The 19450-nt window shown below is 36.1% G+C and overlaps 1 protein-coding gene across 2 annotated transcripts in view; it reads left to right on the top strand.

Annotated features, from left to right (window-relative positions):
- Positions 1-19450, top strand: part of TFEC (transcription factor EC) — a 200829-nt gene that overhangs the window by 33186 nt on the left and 148193 nt on the right. For both annotated transcript variants that reach the window (XM_005550568.5, XM_005550566.5), the window contains exons 2-3: positions 12760-12806; positions 13754-14000. In XM_005550568.5, the coding sequence (XP_005550625.3) occupies positions 13803-14000 (198 nt within the window). In that variant the 5' untranslated portion in view covers positions 12760-12806; positions 13754-13802. The remainder of the gene's footprint in view (positions 1-12759; positions 12807-13753; positions 14001-19450) is intronic.

Here is a 19450-nt window from a genome sequence, read left to right as displayed (position 1 = left end):
GGTAAAATATTTCCATTCACATTCAAAGTTGGTTGAATTATACGCCAAAGTTTGAGTGCATAGAGCTTTCTCCCAGTCTTGCTATTTCCAGTGTGCAGCTGCCTAACGTATCTGTAATTCACATCCCTGGAGCAGGTTTTATGCTGCTGCCCAAGAAGTAAAACTTTGTCCTACCTTAGAATGCAAGTTAACATTTCATTACCTGTTTAATAACAATTTATTTTTTTCCCGGTTTTTCCCTCTCTTTGTCTGAGTGAGTTCTGTCACTGTCTGCACCCAAAGTAACTATATTCCATTAAAAACTTTCGTGGTTATATTGTATTGTATATTTTGGAATATGTTTAAATGTATCCTGGCATTCTGGGAGATACTTTTCTATTCGATTTGTCACTGGCACTTTACATAAGAAAGGTGGATAAAATTGATCTTTTTCCACTCATGGAATATAGTTCCAGCTATCTTCCCCACTCTGTACTCTCCTTCTTCTTTCCTTGTCACCTACCCCGATGACTAAAGGTCCTTTAATTGCAGGAATTCTTATCTATCCATTTCTAAATCAGTAATTTATTCATTGAGCTCTCGTGTTATGTTTAATATCATGCTAAGATTTGTGGGAGATATGGACACATTTAAACCATGGAACTTCCTTTGCAGACATAATACTCATAAAACAATTAGACAATAATTAAATCATATACTTGGTGTTAATAACCATGAATGTAAGAACTTAGAGAAAAGTGAATATGACAGGCGTAGTAGGGAAAAAGTTATGAAAAGGTGTAATTTGAGTTGGATAAGAGTACTCAGAGGTAGATAAAAACTGCGGTTGTGTTTGAGATTTGAGGGTGGTGAAGATCAATAAAAAAAGTACTCAGTGGACAGTCACTATGTTTGCCAAGGTGGAGCGTGGGGATATGCAGGTTAGACCAGGCTTGATGTAAGTGACAACAGGATCCACGTAAGCATTCAGTTTTTTTTTTTTTTTTTTTTTTTGTAGGGAAGTGGCATGACAAAAATGATGTTTAAACCCACTGTTTCAGGCAAGACTCAGAGGGGCTTATGGTGTATCTTAAAAGATGAGGAACTCAAAGGATGACAAAGTAGCTAACTGCAAAGATTAAAATAAAGGTAACTGCAAATAGAATGCTTTCAAGACAAACTGAAATCATAAACTAAGAGAAACTGACTCAGAATGAAAGAAAAAGGAGAGGCTGGATCCAAGGGACAAAAGGAAAGGCTTCAATGTTACCTTACCTTCTTGCGACAAACCCCCAATATTTTTGAATTCCAATGCATCTTGTTCAAGTGCAGTTATCATGCTGGGGCCACTAGGTGGTGATCTTTGTTAGTTGGTAACTTGTAGTTTTTTTTAAAAAAAGTGAGTTCAGCAATTGCTTGTTTTTGTTTCACACAATCCTTGATATATAACATTCGTACTATGGATATATGTTCATTAATGTTTTCCTTTCTCTATTTTTTTTTTCTTTTTCGTTTGTACTCTCAAGTAAGATGGGGGAATTGGTTAAAAAATGTAAATCTCCATTCTCACGCTTGTTTGGCTCCTTGGAATTTCCCAGTCCCGGGCACTGCTCTCAGGGAGAATGAAGTAGGAAAGGGCATCTATTACATAGCTTACATTTATTGGTGTCATCCACTAGAGGTTTCCACACTAACACCAGTGTTGGCCACAGTGAGGAAAGTGGGGGAAAGGGGCATAGGCAGCTGGGTTAAAGGATCATTCACCTGCCATCACCTTGTTCCGGTCGTCCTCAACCTTCATTGCTTCTACTTGCCCTAGAGCCTCATCTTCTGCTTCTCATGATGCTGGAGTTCATATGCTAAGCCAATGGTTACTTCCTCCAAGTTGAAGAAAGCCTGCTACCTGGCAGATAAAAAGGAATACAACTTGCTAAAAGGCCTGGTACATAGCAGGCACTGCCGATGCTTGTTGAATGAGCGATTCAGTGATGAATGAATGAACAAGCATCACTAATGCAGTGGAGGGAAGAGATGTCTTAGTTCCAGAATGCTGAATGCATATTTCCATAGAAATCTTTTAAAACATGTAGTGTGCTGTTTAGTGTTGTGGGAGCAGGTGTGTATGATTCCTTAGACCCCACTTACATAGAAACCTAACCACCATGGCTAACATTGCTCCATAGGAAAATGCTTTCTGAGTTCCAAACATTCAACTTATTAATGAACTTTTGTTAACCTGTGACTTTATAACAAGTTCTTATTAAATGAAATAATAGCACAGTTCATAAAAGTCACTTTTGAAGTGCTTAATTACAGTAACATGTAATTAACAGTAAAGGCTTAAAGTGCAAACAGGGGTCTTATCTATCCAAACACTTTTTTAATGCCAAGTTTCCTGATGATCTTTAATAAACCCTTGCAATTGTAACAACAATTACAATTTCAGTGGCTTCAGTAAGTCTGAAGACTCCTCCTTAATTTATTTCCAACATTTCCCTGTAGAGAAGAAAGTCTGGGCACCTAGCTACAGCTATACATTTGTTATCTGTTCGAAAAATTAGGTTGTCAATTCACTCTTTAGTAGAAGAAAGGAAGGTTATTTCCTTTCCTCCCAATAGCTACATTTTAATGAATTTTTTATTTTACTGATTTATTCTTGACTGCTTTTTCCTTTCCATTTGACCTTTTGGACCAATCAGGGCTTTTAGCCAAGGATCAAAGGAATTTGAGTCCTGGCTTAGGCAAATCCCAGACTCATTTCTTTTACCTTATTTCCCTGTCTTATCTCTATCTGAGAAAGATAATCATCACATAATATTAATCATTTGAAACCCTGACCTCTGAAATAGTGAGTCTGTAAAACAAAATTTCTGGATAGCAAGTCAATATATTTTAATGCCACTATGTCTTAAAATAGTAATTTGCTTTTATATATTTATTTTTTGTTGAAGTGAAATTCACATAATCTAAAATTCACCATCTTAACCAGTTTAAAGTGTACAATTTAAGGACTTCCAGTACATTCGCAATGATGTCAACCATCATCACTATATAATTGCAGAATATTTTCATCACCCCAGAGAGAAACTCTGTGTCCATTAGCAGGTACTCTCCATTTCTCCCTCCTTCCAGCTTCTGACAACCACTAATTGGCTTTTTGTTTCTATGAATTTGCCTATTCTGGACATTTCATGTATGTGGCTTTTGCAATATGTGGCAACATGCAGCTTTTTGTATCTGGCTTCTTTTACTTAATGTAATATATTCAAGGTTCATTTATGTTGTGACATTAATGGTATTTTATTCTTTTTTATGGATGAATAATATTCCATTGAGGGTATATACCTCATTTTGCAGATTTCTTCATTCATTGATAAACATTTGGGGTTGTTTTTCCTTTTTTGGCTCTAATGAATGATCCTGCTGTGAACATTTGTATGTAAGATTAGTTTGAACATTCTCTTGGGCATATACCTAGAAAATCAATTGCTGAGTCACATGGCAATTCTCTGTTTAACTTCTTGAGCAACCTACTTTTATTTTACATATAATAATACTGGTTATCCTTCTGAAAGTTATTAGCTAGTGTTTTTTTTATAGAACCAGTAAATATTACAGGCACATGATGCATCGGGCTGGAACACAATTTATTAGCTCCCATCGCTTTAATCAATAGTCGAGGCCCCAGAGACAGAGTTATTTAGATAGTGAAGATATAAAATGGCATTTCTTCAATCAAAATTACTGAACTATGCCTCTCCCTATTCTGTGATTTCATTCAACAAATGTTCACTGGGTCCCAGCAGTACATGAAGCACTATTTAGGAACTGTGAATACAGGCAAAAGACAAATTCTATGCTAACGAAACTACATTCAAGAAAGCAAATAAATGATTTTAGATATGCATAAGCACTATGGAGAAAATGATGCAGGGAATTGGCATGCAGTCTCTATCACAGACTGTAAGGACAGTGCTTCTCAAATTTTAGTGTGCATGAGAATCATCTGGGGATGTTGTTAAAATGCAGATTCAAATTCAGTAAATCTTGGATGGAGTGTGAAATTCTGTCTTTCCAACAAATTCCCAGGTGATGCCATGCTGCTATAAATGGGCAGAGAAAGCCTGACTGAACTAGTGACTTTTCAGTGAAGACGTGAATGTGGAATGTGCATCAGGAGCCATCTCAGTCAAAATGTAGGAAAAGAAAATTCCATGGAGAGAAAGGAGCTTTTGCAAAGGTTCCATGGAGGGAGAAGTCTTGGTTATCCAAGAAAAAGTGATATGGAATAGCAACCCATGTTCTTCCCTGAAACACAGGGCTTCTACAAACACAGAACAAGCTAGAAAGCATTTGACTCTCTGTTATACCAGTCACAGCATATTCTCCACCAACAAATGTAAGAATTCATTCCTAGACCCAGGTGCACCTTTGCATCAGCTTCCTTTATCTTACTGAATATATTTTTGCAAAAAAATCCTCTTCTCTCATAACATTCATTGTAGCTCAAATTTCTTTTTAACCTTTGGATTCTTTTTTTTTTTTTTTGTATCTTGTCTGTTTTACTTAACATTGTAAGCATTTCCAATGTAATTAACTATTCTGAACCATGACTTTATATGGATGTATCAAGCTATATTTAGAAATTCCTGGATTTATATAGTTTCCACTGTTTAAATTCCTTTTGGGAGACCTATTTCAAACAAGACTATGATAAATGTTATTGTATATAAGCCTAATGCCACATCTCTGATTAATTCTTTGGATTTAAAAAATATAATAATTGGATTTTGATAAATAAAATTTAACTACCCTCTAGAAAAATTGTTCCAATTTTTACATTGATACTATCGGTGAACAGTTCTCATTTCCATTCCATTTCTCCCCACATTAACTGGCTAGTATAATCATTTTCTTTAACTTTTTAATGACATACAATTCACATACAATAAAATTCACTCTTTTAAAGTGTATTTAACATATATTCAAAATGTTGTACGTATGATTTGGTTAATTCATTAAATTTATTGTGTTTAAGCTCTCATTTTTCTTGTTTCTCATAGATTTTCTATGTAGTTATTTCTGTCATTTACAATTAATAATTGTGTATTTTAAAATTAATTTTAATTCATATTTATCTTTCCGGACCTATTGCATTGGCTGGATCCATGTTTTTCCCAATTATTGCTAATACTATTTTTCTGTATAATGTAGAGTTTAGGGGTATTTGTTTTCAAGTCAAACGTATCTGGGTTAAATATACCACTTCTTAAATGTGTAGCATGGAGCAAATTACTTATGATTGTTGAGTTTCAGCTTCTCTATTTGGTAAAAATGGGAAGCATTAATAAATAGATTTCTTAAAGGATATAAAAATTAAATGCTTAGCAAAGTGCTCAATGTATGGTAGATACTGATTCATTTTTCATTGACTTTCTAAAGATCAATGCTGCTCAGAAAATAAAACCAGGTAAAGAGGATCCACAATAAAATGCTTGTGCTAATATTAAATTATGCTCATATAAATACTGTTGTCATTGAAAGTTTTTTGTAGAAATCCTTGAGCTAGACTTTTCGACACAGATGGCTATTTTCTTATGCTGCCTTCTCATAACCAGGACCCCATTTATGCCAGTCCAGAAATACAGCTATTTGTGTCATTATAAACCGCCAGAGAATCTGCATTCTCCCTTGGATAACTCACAGATGTGCCTCCCAGCACTTATAGCCATAAATTCTTAATCTCTCAATTAACTACCTCCTACTATATCTTTGCACTTTTTTCTTTCGTATTGTAATCTTTCATAATACGCAACTATTGAATTTGTTTTTGTTAGAGAAAAAGTATTAGACACTACTAATCATGTCTAAATTCTTTAGATATACCTCGTTTATTACATTCAAAATAGTGAGAGTGCCCTGAACAATTGTGTATAAGTGCAGGACTTATATAGGGGGCAAAAGAGGTACCACAAAGCCTTAAAATTAATTTCCCCATTAGGAAAAGATGCCAGCAGGTAGTCAATTGATCAAAAGAAATGGTTTTAGCTTTTTATGATGCAGGCACAATGAGCTCATTATTTTTTATACATAACTGAATACAAACGTTTTATTGAAGAGCTTAATAAAAAACTTTGAGAAAAAATTTGATAATTTTAGAATTTGGAAACATTTTGCAGGTCTGAATGTATTTGAAATGGAGGAAATAAATAATTCAACAGAAAGTTTTAGTGTTTTCTAAACGTTGAAAAATGTTTTTCTTTGTTAGACTGACCATCAGTAGTGATAAGGAATGATGATTCAGAGACAGGGTGAGTAAAATGTCTATTCTTGTCCCAAGTCAAGGCAGTCACTGAAAAAATTGCTTCAGGCCATAACTTTGGCATGCTATGGGTTTAATAAAGGTCAACTCCAAGGGAAAAATAAAAAATCAGTTGATCTTTTGGTGTTAAAGGGGCAAAATAGTTATCATTTTAGATGCTTTTAGTGCTCTTATAAATTCAAGGATTTTGGATTTCTTTTTCCCTCAACTGAGAATTTTCAGGCCAGTGGTGTCCACAATGTATACGAGTGCCTTGGGGCATTTTGAAAGGAAAGAGAAGGAAATTTACCGTATTTTAAAGCAGCATTCTTGCCTATACAGACTCTTGCATGATATTTAATAACTCAGTGATGTGGCTAGCCCACAGGGCTGAGAATACTTTTTACATTTAACTTAATCAGTAGCTATTTGGAACATAGGTATCTAGAGAACTAGGTTCTAATCCCATCTTTGGCACACTGTTTATTTCTGTAAAAGATATCAAAATACAGGTTTGTAATTACTCTTCAATATTTCTTCTAACGTATTTGTCTTTGTTAGGGAAAGGGTTAAAGATTGTGGAAGCGGTTTATCAGTCAATAACAGTTCAAGAACTCCACATCCCTGTTAGTTTTAATGTTGGCTCCATCACATTCTTTAGATAGGATAAGAGGGGCTCCTGCTTGGCATGGCCATTGAAAGAATTGCCTATGATGATACCATGACATGGTAAGAGCTCATTAAAGTCAACCTGTATTTGGGTTATTAGTATTCCTATTCTGTATCTTCTGCTAAGAAAGTATTGTAAGCAGCAAAAATCACATAGAGGTCTATCCGATTGGCTGGTTAATTCTGACACATACTAACAGCTGTGTAATAAATGCCATCAGCTGCTGTGTGGTGAAATGTTGTATGGATGGTATAGACACTGGGGACATTTTGGTCATTAATTGGAGACTTTCTTGGATTATGTGTGTAATTCAGGTAATTCTCCGGCAAAGCAATCTTATTTAGTCAAGCGGATTAAATGAGAAGTAGGTAGGCAACCCCTTAATAACTCCCAGGACAAATCAGACTCAATAGGTTTCCACCATAATTAATTTATTTGGGGGTCCAACAGAGTGGTTTATTTTTGTTGGATTCTTTCAAGGATGGCAAATGCTCCACATTAAATGAGAGGAATCCTCTTTTTCTCTTTATTTTTTGGTTAAAAGATGTTATTGCATTTGTTTGCATAGACTGAAAGAAAAAAGCAACGATTGTGAAATAAAATTCTTTCCTTTAGAGAAAAATCTCTTTTCTCAGAAATATAAAAATGAGTGATTTTCCCATTAAGAACTGATTCTTTTTATTTTTTTTTATTTTTATTTATTTATTTATTTATTTTGAGGCGGAGTTTCGCTCTGTCTCCTAGGCTGGAGTGCAGTGGCTGGATCTCAGCTCACTGCAAGCTCCGCCTCCCGGGTTTACGCCATTCTCCTGCCTCAGCCTCCCGAGTAGCTGGGACTACAGGCGCCCGCCACCTCGCCCGGCTAGTTTTTTTTTTTTTTGTATTTTTTAGTAGAGACGGGGTTTCACCATGTTAGCCAGGATGGTCTCGATCTCCTGACCTCGTGATCCGCCCGTCTCGGCCTCCCAAAGTGCTGGGATTACAGGCTTGAGCCACCGCGCCCGGCCAAGAACTGATTCTTTACTGTAGAAAAAGTCTTCCTGTGACTAGTGATAAGTGACTGTGAAAATAAAGCTTATTGAAGATCATGCCAGACAAACTAGAGAACCTGATTGAAAGAATCAGTAGACCCTTCAATGAGAATCAGCCCGAAATTCTGTACATTTTGGGGACATATGCTCTTATTTGCTCTTTCATAGAATAGTAGATTCTATTATTTTTAGAGTTGTAAGGGGCCTTACAGGCACTGTGCCCTGAAGATGGTCAGTAAATGTTTGCTGAATAAATGCATGAATGTATTTTAATGTTCCTCTCATTGTTGAAAACCTTTCTATATTTTATATACTACAGAGAGTAATTTAGCTTGTGCTTGAACATTTCAACTTACTGAAAGCTTAAAAAACTCTGGGGCAGCCTTTTTCACTGGTGTAACACTCTAATTATTGGATATTTCCTTTTTTTTTGAGCCAGATTTTATCACCATGTAATTTCCACCCTTAGGTTTTAGTTTGGTTTTATGGGGTAACATTAAAATAAATCTACTTCTCCTTCACATGAAAGTTCATCACATATTTCAAGACAGCTATCATGTCCCCCCCATATAATTCTTTTCTTCTCCAAGCTAAACTACCATTTTTAAGATGATAGTGTTTCTAGTTCCCTAACCATTTTTATTCTTCTTTTCCATTTCTTTGGTCGATGTCTCTAACATAGTTATTTTACTATCTACCATGTAATGAGTAAATTTTGAGCCAGGAACTGTGATAAACACTTTATATACATTATTTGATTTAAATCCTCACACCAACCATGTAAAATATGTTCTTTCTAGTGAAAATACTGTGTCAAGGTCACCTAGTTAAGAGGCATGATTTGGATTCATACCAGCTCTAAATAACCACAAAGCCATATACAAGTAACTTATCCTTCAGCTTTCTCTTCAGAAAAATGGGGAATTATAATTATCCCTATGCCCTAGAACTGTATAGAGTAATAATGAACTAATATTTGTTAAGCACTTATAAAAGCATCTGGCATATAAAAAGCACTTTAAGTGTCTGTGAAGCAAGAAGCTGGTTTATGCTTTCACTCTATACTATATTCTCTCCCTATAATGTTTCTTTTTTAAGTGGACGTGGTATGCTGAATAATGAACCCCCAGATATGTCCATGTCCTAATCCCTGGAACTTGTGGATGTTACTATATATGGCAAAAGAAACTTGCATATGTGATTAAGTTAAGGATGTTGAGGTGGGGAGATTTTTTTATGGGTTATCTTTGGTGAACCCAAAGCAATCACACAGTCCTTATAAGAGGGATGCAGACATCAGAGTAAAAGAGAAGGACATGTTACCATGGAACCAGAGGTTGGAGTGACACACTTCAAAGATGGAGGAAGGGGCCACAAGCCAGAGAATATAGGCAGCATCTAGAATCTGATAAAAGCAAGAAAATGGATTATCCCCTAAAGCCTCCTAAAAAAGTCACTCTATCCTGCTGACATCTTGACTTTACGTTAGGGAAACTACTTTCAGACTTCTCTACTACAGAACTATAAGAGCAAAAAATGTGTGTTGTTTGAAGCCACAAAATTTTTGGTAAATTTGTTTAAAAGCAGCCACAGGAAAAGAGTGTAGTTTGTATCCAAAACTGCCTGAAACCTTGCATTAGAAATAACTGAGGTCTAAAGAGCCCGGATTACTTCTGTGATGAATATTATAGGCTCCATGTTCCTAGTCAACATATAGAAAAATACATCTTACATCCAGAAGGTTCCACATCACATGTGATACTCTTTAACAGCTTTTAAAAAGGGAGGTTTAATTAACAAAGGACCACACTACTGACATTAGATCTGCCTTACTTTTCTTGGCTATCCCTGATGCTCATGACAGTCAGTGTGTGGGGAAATTTTTCTTTTCTGATATCTTTGTCTTCATTCTCTGTCAAATGTCCTCCCTCCTCATTCCGGGGGTGTGGGGGTCTTCTTTGGTTCTCTGAGAGTGAGATGTTTCAATGTCCCTTCCTAGCTATGTCTTTCTTTGAGCCCTTCGCATTTCTGTCATCCTTGTTTGCATGCTTCAGTCTCAACTGAGGGAGCCTCTCATAATTTTTACTGCTGTTGTATTTCCTGGATGCTGCTTTTATGAAGCGTCGGTTGTTTCTAGGTGGCAGAAGAAAGGTCTTTCACCAAGAGATCTGCTTCCTCGGATTCGCATGCCATGGGGACCTACATCTCTTCATCTTCTGGAAGTGTGGGATGGGAGCGTGCAGAAACTCTCCATCTCCCTTGGAACTTCACCCCCACAGCATCCAGAACATCTCTCAGATTTACAGAGGAGAATTGCTGCTTTTAGAAAAACAATCCCCCTTATGCTTGCCCTTTGCAAATTGTCACGGGCTTACGTACATCTACTGATTTATCCTAAATTCTCACATTTGTTGTTTATTTTGTTTTATTTTTGTTTTAGAGGTCTCACAAAACACTGTTTGGATGCGTTCACTGAAACTTTGATCAATTGAAATCTCCAAATCTATTTCCTATGAGTTAATGATGAGCCTGGGTATTTTCTACCTTATAGCCATTTAAATTTTGAGCCCGAATGAAATACTGTGTGTTTTTTGCTGAAGTGGGTCTGGTCCATCATTCTAGCTTATCATACTATTAATAATGACAGTAATTTATTGAGTATCTACTTTGTGTCAAGCACTGTTTGATGTTTAAAGTATTAAATTACTATTAATAATGGTTAATAAATTATATTGTTAGGATAAGAAATTTATTAAGATAACAAGAATTTTATTTTTAAATGTGTTACTTTTATTTTTCCCAACTTACTTTTTTCTCCCTTATTTGGATAGCATCCATTCTATGTACTTCTCTAAGTCCTGTAAATATGTTGGACAACTAATGATGAACGAAAGGTTCTGTGTCCATCATTAACATTATTACTTCGGTGACTTTCTGAAACTTGTGTCTGTTTGTCTATAAAAGGCCTTAAAAGATAGAAATCTGAGACCTGAGAGTTATTTTCGGTATATCCATAAGTGAATATTTTGGGAAAGATTAAGTTTATGTTGAATTATTAATCAGCTGTCTTTGGGAATGGCAATTTTAGCAACTCTGAACCTAACTAATAATTGAGCTCACATAGATTTATTTTATCAGTGAATGCATTATAAGAATCTTAGTAAAATGCTTTGCTGAAATTAATATTTACTTATGCTGTATTCTAATCCTCCCGACAATCGCCTGGGGAAGATACATCACTAACTCCTTTTTATAGGATGGTGTACTCATTTCCTAGGGCTGTCATAACAAATGACCACAAACTGGGTGGCTGAAGACAACAGAAATTTATTCTTTCACAGTTCTGGAGGACAGAATTCACACATCAAGTTGTCAGCAGGAGTGGTTCCTTCTTGAGGGCTTAGAGGGAGAATTCCAAGCTTGCCTCCTAGCACGATTCTAATCTCTGCTTTCTTCATCACATTGGGTTCTTTCTCTGTCCATGTTCTCTGTGTCTCTTTCCCTCTTTCTGTAACACCAGTTATTTTGAATTAAGGGCCCACCCTACTCTAATATAACTTCATCTTAATGTGTACCTTAATTACATTTGCAAAGACCCTTATTTCCAAATAAGGTCATATTTACAGGTACTAAGACTTAGGACTTAATGTAGTAGTGGAGGGAGACATAGTTTAACTATGGGAAAAGGAAAATCACTAAAGTAAGAGGAAGCACACATTCAGAATATGAACCAAGGACTTTTGTCTTCATGCAATACTCTCTTGACTCCAGCTCCCTATCTCCTAGTGAATTCCACTTTATTTTTCATGAATTCATAGACGAGCTGTTTAATAATCAATATGCCTTAGAATTTCATGAGGCCTAAAAATCAAGCCTACTAGCTCTTGGTTTTTAAAATCTATCTTTTCCTATTTTTAATAAGTTTTTCTTATCATTAACTTTGGTTCCTCAAACACTTTTCTTGTTTCCAAGCTCACATAATTAGTCTGGGCCTAGACATTTTAATTTATTTAGATTGGTTTGCTGATCCCTTATTACCTACATTCTTCTATTGGGCTTCAATTTCATTTTAATGGTTGTTTTATATATTCTAGTTTAAAACATAATTTAGAGCTGTGTGGTTCTTTTTTTGTATACATATATCCATTGCTCCTGGGCTACAGTTTGTCATAGAAAACATTAGTCTCTTTCTAGAAACATCTTCCCTTTCCAGTTCCTCTACTGTCTTCCAGTAGGAGGTTGACAATTCAATATTGGGCACCAATTGTCATGTGTACAGCTATAATTAATCAGTTAGCCAAACAACCAATTAATAATTTTGGAGTTTGTATTATGTGCCAGAGACTGTACTAGTTCTAATGATATAAGACATAACATATAATAAATTTTACCCTGAGGAGCTTATATTCTAGTTGAGGGGAGGGAATAGTAAACAGGAAATTAGCATGTGCTAATTGCTATGAAAATATTTTAACAGAGGTGTTGCCTGTATACAAGTGGAACATCTTACCCTACTTTGACATAATTGTTAGTACCATACTTTTGTAATCAGTTATTTGCTCTCAAGTAGTGTTCCCTTATTATTCCATATATTGTCTATCTGCCTTTTGGAGACACACGCTCCTATTGTATGTCCTGTTGTGTATAAGATGCAACTTATCACATTGAACATCCGATGTATGTTTCTGCCTTATAATAATGTACAATGTATGAATCAAATAAGAACAGTATTATTAAAGTTAAAAACCAGTAACTTCTCTCTTTTTTTTTCTTTTCAGAGTCCTATCAATGATTTAGTTCCCTAGAGAAAATCAGAATATAAAAGGTTGGTATAATATATTACAAATGCTAAAACCAGAGGTTATCTAAAAGAGTTATTTCAAAATATAACTTACCTCATTAATTCTAAATTCCTTGGGTGTTGGGTCTGTTTATTCCAGTTACTTCACATTACTGTTATTACATAATGTCTTACCTAATATGGGAGTTTTTAGGGCCCAGAAAGAAAACGATGTTTTCCCAGATACTCTGAATGAGAATTTGGATGACCATTAGCAAGACATTTAGGTCACCTAGCAGCTTCCTTGTTTTATTTTCGGTCCCTTTTAAGAGGTTACTTCCAGGACAGCACTGTTGTTGAGTGTGCCATAGCTCAAGCCAGAAATTGAGTGTGGGAAATGCGGAGTCTATTGTGGTCTGTTTTTCTGTGTGACAGTTGTTCCTATTTTGTGTTTGTTTCTCATTTAATGAGGATACAACTTTCATCTGGGTAGATGTACGGGTCACTTGTTCGTGCACTTAAATACACTAAGGCACTCCACCAGCTGGAAATTGTGAGTTGTAGTTGAATTATTTTTGCACAGCGAATGGTTTTCCTTTTGACATATTTTAATATACTTGCACACTGAGAGCAAGAGTGGGTGAACAGAAAACAGACTGTTTTATTAACCCAGCAGTCACCTTTGAGGTTTGTACATGTCCACTTTTTTTCTTGCCTTTGTACATAATCCCAAGAGACTGGTACCTGGCTTTGCTCAGAATAACAAAGTCAGGCACAAATCTCCAAACACAATTGTTAGCTGAATGCCAACTGTTTCTTCTCATCTTTTTTTTTTAAACTTGAACATTAAGAATTACCTCTTTATAGGCGAACCATAACCATTAAAGAATGAGTTTGTTTTCTATTTCAAATACTTCCCTTATCATTTACTAAATTTATTTTATAATATGTAGTCTCAGGTGATAAAATATTATTTTGTATGTGTTTTGCAGTGCTCCTTTTTTCCAAATCCACTAATAGTGAGAAGAAAAGAAGAGAAATATGTTACAAGCTTTAACTGGACTTCAATTTCAGCTGAAAGAACAATTAGGAGAAAAGGAGAGAAGACTTCAAATCAGCCAGGAAATCAGTGCCCAGAGAACAGAGTTCCACATGCAGTTTTCGTACAAACCAATGTTGCATAGACTTGTCCCAGCAAGACCACAAATTTATTCAAGTCAATTACCCTTCTTTACCAAGGTATGTATCTGTATACATATACAGCCATAATTTCTAAGTAAGTATAGTAACTACCTCTGAAAATCTGTACATTTTAATTGTACTCGAAAAACTGAAGAAAAAAAAAAAGAATAAAAATCCAGGGCTTCCTCCCAATTCTCAGTAAATAGCTACAATTTACAGTAACTGACCCATTTAACAGCATGGAAATATTAATGCAACAAAGCACCCAAAGTACATAGTTTTCCCTTTCCTGTTATTATCATTATCATCTACATCATTGTCATGATACTACTACTACTTGATATTTTGGAGCACTTTATACTTTACAAGGAAGTTTTATATGATCTCATTTGGCTATTTGAATCAATCATTGTAGTATGCCATAATGAAGATTATTAATAGAGATAAAATTTTTAAAAACACTCCAGGACTTTTAAGGCACAGTGAAGTGGTGTAGTGTGTAGGAAGGACTGTTTTTTAAAGTTAGAATTCTGAGTCTGCATTGCTGGCTGTCTGATAGTGGGCCTTACAAAGCATTGCTTTGTTGACTTATTCAATGTGAAAGATAATAGTTATGCCAAAAGCTGGTTATGAAGTTTGACTGAAGATTACGTTTTGTAGAGGATCTATCACAGTGTGTATAGGTGGAAAATGCATTGAGATGGAATTTTTGTACTGGAGTAAGAGGTTAGTGTAGGTAACTTTGAAAGCAAACACTATGAGGATATAATCCTATATCAAGGATTATTCAAGGTAGCACATCTAGTAAGTGGCAGGAGCAAGATTGGAACCCATGTCCCATACTCTCAGTGTACATCTGAAATTGAGTCTAATTTTAACACTATATTTTGAGCACCTGCTTTTGACCAAGTTATTGAGCTACATCTTAAAGGTACAGATATGAAAAAAGAGGCCTTGCTACGAGGGTTTTATAGTGTGGAATGGGAAATAAATAAATTCAATGAAGGAAAAGCTTGCACCATTGGTGTGGTGTATAGTATCATACATGGTTTTGGTGATGTCAAGGAAGGCTTTGTTATTGTGGAGACATTTGAATTGGGCCTACAAGTATTGCCACCTCCATTTTCAGGAAGCAGCTATATCAATAATACTTGCTTTATTTTTCATATTACAATTTTTCTTAAAAATAAGACTATTTCATTGACCTTGAGTAAACTTTCAATAACAATGCTTATTTACTGTAAGTTGAACTTTCAAATACCATTGCTTCTTAAAATAATCAGTATGTTCTGTTTATAATTATTTCTAACTTCATTACATTTTTCTTTTTAGTGCTTGCAGTTTTTTTTTTTTTTGGTCCTCAAAAATATTTAAGCAGATAGGGTTTTAATGAAAAGTTGTAGAAGATTCTGAGTTCTATAATCTTTGTTTTCTTTGGGTCTTCCTCATCATTATCCTCACAACCTCATGATCAAAACAGTATATTTTTAGGACTTGGTAAGCAAGTGCTATGGGACAGGCATCACGCAAATCACTTTACATATAGTATTCTAATTCTTCAATAATCTAGTTCAGTAGCTGGAAGCCCCATTTGCAGATTTTGAACTGAGGTTCAGAGATTTTAAGAAATGATCTCAAAATTGCATGACTAGCACCAGCATTACTGTTTTCTGACTATGACCTAGCGGTTCTTATTTGTCTGCTTTGTTGGGTCCCGCTACTTTCTCACTAGCTTTATTATTGAAAACACGGATGATTCTCAGTAAGAGTAACTCAGTATGAAGTAGATGAAGTCACAGAGTGAATTTGTTGGCTGCTATTTCCAGGAAAGAGAGCTGATATCAGGGGTGACTAGAGCCAGAACTTCAAATATCACTAGGAACAGCTCTTTGTCTCATCTGTGCTTCTCTCTGCATATTGTCTTTGTTCTCAGACCAGCTCCTCCTTGCAGCAAACAGTATAGGCTTCAGTCCCTCCAGGCTCACATCCTCACAGCTTGCCATCAAGAAAAATGAGTAATGTTATTCAGCTCCAGTGTGAATGAACTATTCTAGGGAACATTTGTTGGGTCACATGTCTAGCCCTTGGCCTGGTCATTATGACCAAGATGGTAAGTGCTCATTTTTTTAAAAAGTCAGGTGTTTGCTTTGATGGCGGTAGGAGAGAGGCAAGGGATTGTCTGTTATTAGAATTGGGAGGCAAAAGGGGTTGTACAGACATGGCCTCCAAGTAATTGCATGAGCTAGGCAGTTATCTCAATTTGTGGCTATTAACACAGGTCATTATGATGCCTGCTCTTATTGTCTTAGTTAAGTCTTCACCATTTAACACCCTAGGTGATTAGATCTCTTCAATCACATCTGCAGGATGGAGAGCTTTGAACTCATATTGTCCATTAAGGTAATTCTGTCAAGTTTGTTTTGAACAGTTAAAGTTGACCCAAATATAGTCTCTAAATCTTAAACATTTAAAAAATCTAAGGTAGGAAATCCTGTTTCTGATGGGGAACAGGATCAGCCTATGCAATAAAAAGAAAAGTTAACACGTGATGAACAGACTTCAGACTCTGCAAAAGTGATATGTAGACAGACACCCTGGGTGCATTTGGTCAACCTTGCCTTTGGTTAGCATGTGCCAACATTTCAGAGTTTGTTCAAAACTATGCGATGTGATAAGAATTACATTTCTGGCCTCAAAAAGCTGAGGTTTTTTTTTTTTTTTTTTCGTCTTCAGTGACTTTATGAAGGTATTGCCCACTTTGAAACTGTCTGAAGTTGGCTGGGCATGGTGGCTCATGCCTGCAATCCCAGCACTTTGGGAGGCCGAGGCGAGTGGACATAAGGACTTGAGGTCGGGCATTGGAGACCAGTCTGGCCAAAAACCCCATCTCTACTAAAAAAAATTATAAAAATTAGCTGGGTGTAGTGGCATGTGCCTGTAGCCCCAGCTACTTGGGAGGCTGAGGCAGGATAATCGCTTGAACCTGGGAGGTGGAGGTTGCAGTGAGCCAAGATTGTGCCACTGCACTCCAGCCTGGGTGACAGGAAAACTCTGTTTCAAAAAAGCAAAAACAAAAACCAAAAAGCTATGTGAAGTCATCAGTCAGCTCACACTTTGACTAAGCGTTGAGGCACATTACTGGAAAGATTCTAAGCCTTAGAGACTTACACTGTGATACGTGTCTTTTAAATGCTGTGAGACTTCTTATTGACACCTTGTAATGTGTTTCAACAAATATTTGTTAAATTATTTTAAAGAGCGAAATTAGACTGCTTTTGGAGTATTTAAAATAAGAGGTATTCTTTAATCAATAGGACACTGTTTCTAAGCTACATCATAGGTCAGCTCTGTGTTGAATGTGAATAGAGATACTCTATGTGGGAAGCTCTACCTTCTTGGAATGCTTACTTTAATTTTGTTGATAAGGGTAGAGAGGTGGAAAATTATGAGAAAAAATGTAGCTTTTTTCTTTTCTACAACGTCTTGAATTCCGCACCACTCTATCAACATGTACATCTTACTTGGGGATGGAAGGTGGAAAGAGATGGGAAAAAGGAGCTTGCTAATTGGGGAGAGGATATTAGGATGAAAATGTAACTTCCCAGTTAAATGTCTCCAAGCCTTTTTGTGTAAAGTGGTTACTTTAAGGTGAAATCTGTCTCTTTTTGGCAAACACTCAGACTTTCATGGATGTGAAGCAAAGCTTTCATGTGCTTATGTCCTCTCACCTGGATGGCTACCTCCAAGATGCTTCTTCCTCTGCCTGCCACTGGCCTTCCTGCTGGCTTGCATTGCTGAGTCTGTGGCTAACAGGATTCATGGCATGTGTTCCTGGCAGCATCAACACCAGCGGTCAATGCCAACAGATCTGGAGTCTCAAACACAGAGCCCAGGCTAGACTCTTTTGGTTGCTGCCCCTCATCCACCGGGAGCCTGCAGGGATGTTTAGGTCACCATTTTTGACATACTAAAGTGCTTCAACACTAAGGTGCTTCTCCTGTGTATTTTTCTTTTCTCTGTTGGACTGCATTGAATTTGAAGAGGCCCCTAGGTAGAGGCAGTTGCATACTTGAATGTGTAGCTCAGAGAAAGGCTATAAACTGGAGAAAAATATTTGTAGGTGATTAACATTTACATTTATTGAAGCAGTGATAGTGGATACATTGGAGTTTCTGTCCTTTTGCAAACTTTCCATCGCATATGTACTAGTGGTTTTGTGCCAGAATAGGGGATCAGGACCTTCATATCTGCCTCCCAGTCTCTGTTTGTCCTCTTTCTATAATTTGTTTTGGAGAAAACATACGATATCTTGGTCTGCTGGAAACTTCTTACATCTTCCTTTTTCCAACATTGGCATTCATCCTTCCTTTTCTCTGCGGCCATAGGGCTGGAGGGCTGCAGGGAATGGAGTTGGGATTCAAAATATAAAAAATACCAAGAGATGTATATAGAGGATATTAATCCTGACACAGAGGTAAAACTTATGGAACACGAGGAGGAAAAAATATTCAATCACAACCTCAGTAACTAAGTCTTCGATGTTTAGATCTCATTTTCTAGTTGTGCTTTGGGTGTTTTAAATTTGTTAAATAACCTGTAGGATTTGCTCATCTCCTCCAGATATAAATCTCATTTACATTTATGCTGAACACCCTTTTGAAGTCATATATTTCAAAGACCTCTTAAAACCTTAGGTTTGTTTTTTTTTTTTGTGAAACTCAGGCTTAAAAAATTATGTCAAGTAGCCTGTACATTATACTTTACATACTTTAAGTCCCTCTCCCTATAGAGTTGATAAAAGGGATAGAAATTAGAGAAACTGCAAAGCTGAAAAAGTAAAAACAACTGTGCATTGTCTGTAAAAATATTTTTCAAATAAGAATGAAGACATTTTCCCCCAGAGTTTCCTTTCGTTATAAATGTGAGGAATGCATGGTTCAGACTTGAGCAAATGTATCTTGCATTCTCTGATAATGAGTACTGGATGAACTGAAATGGTAGCCATGCTTATGCTAAGTTTATAAGCATTTTGATCAACACCATAATCAAGAAGCTTAAAGAAGTCACATAATGCCCATTGTGTTGTCTGAATAACATATATTATACACCTGAAACTCAGCATCTAATACCCTGTGAAACAGCTTGATAGCCCAAGAGCTTACTAATGGAGGAAAATGGCTCACTGAAGCCGAGGGAAATTAGAGTGGGAGTCACCTGTTCTCTTAGAGTCCTCAAGTAGAAGGCAGTATGGCACTGTGGTTCTTATTAATCTATACCTACATCTCTGAGTCTGTCTTGATTTTAGGTAATAAAGCAGAGAGAATCAGACAACCTTTGGGTAATAAATTGCAGGATCTGGAGAAGTTAGAATATTAATGTTCTCCCTTTTCTTCACTATTATTGACCTGTAATTTTAGTGTAATTTCCTTTTACTTATCTTGAAACATAGAAAATTGGTCACCTTTAACTTCATAATCTTCCTGTGTAAATGTAAAGACCATTGTCCA

The sequence above is a fragment of the Macaca fascicularis genome, chromosome 3 (assembly GCF_037993035.2).
Source record: "Macaca fascicularis isolate 582-1 chromosome 3, T2T-MFA8v1.1".
In the NCBI taxonomy this organism is placed as follows: Eukaryota; Metazoa; Chordata; class Mammalia; order Primates; family Cercopithecidae; genus Macaca; species Macaca fascicularis.
Note: the sequence above shows the minus strand (reverse complement) of the source record. Positions and strands in the feature narration are given on the sequence as shown.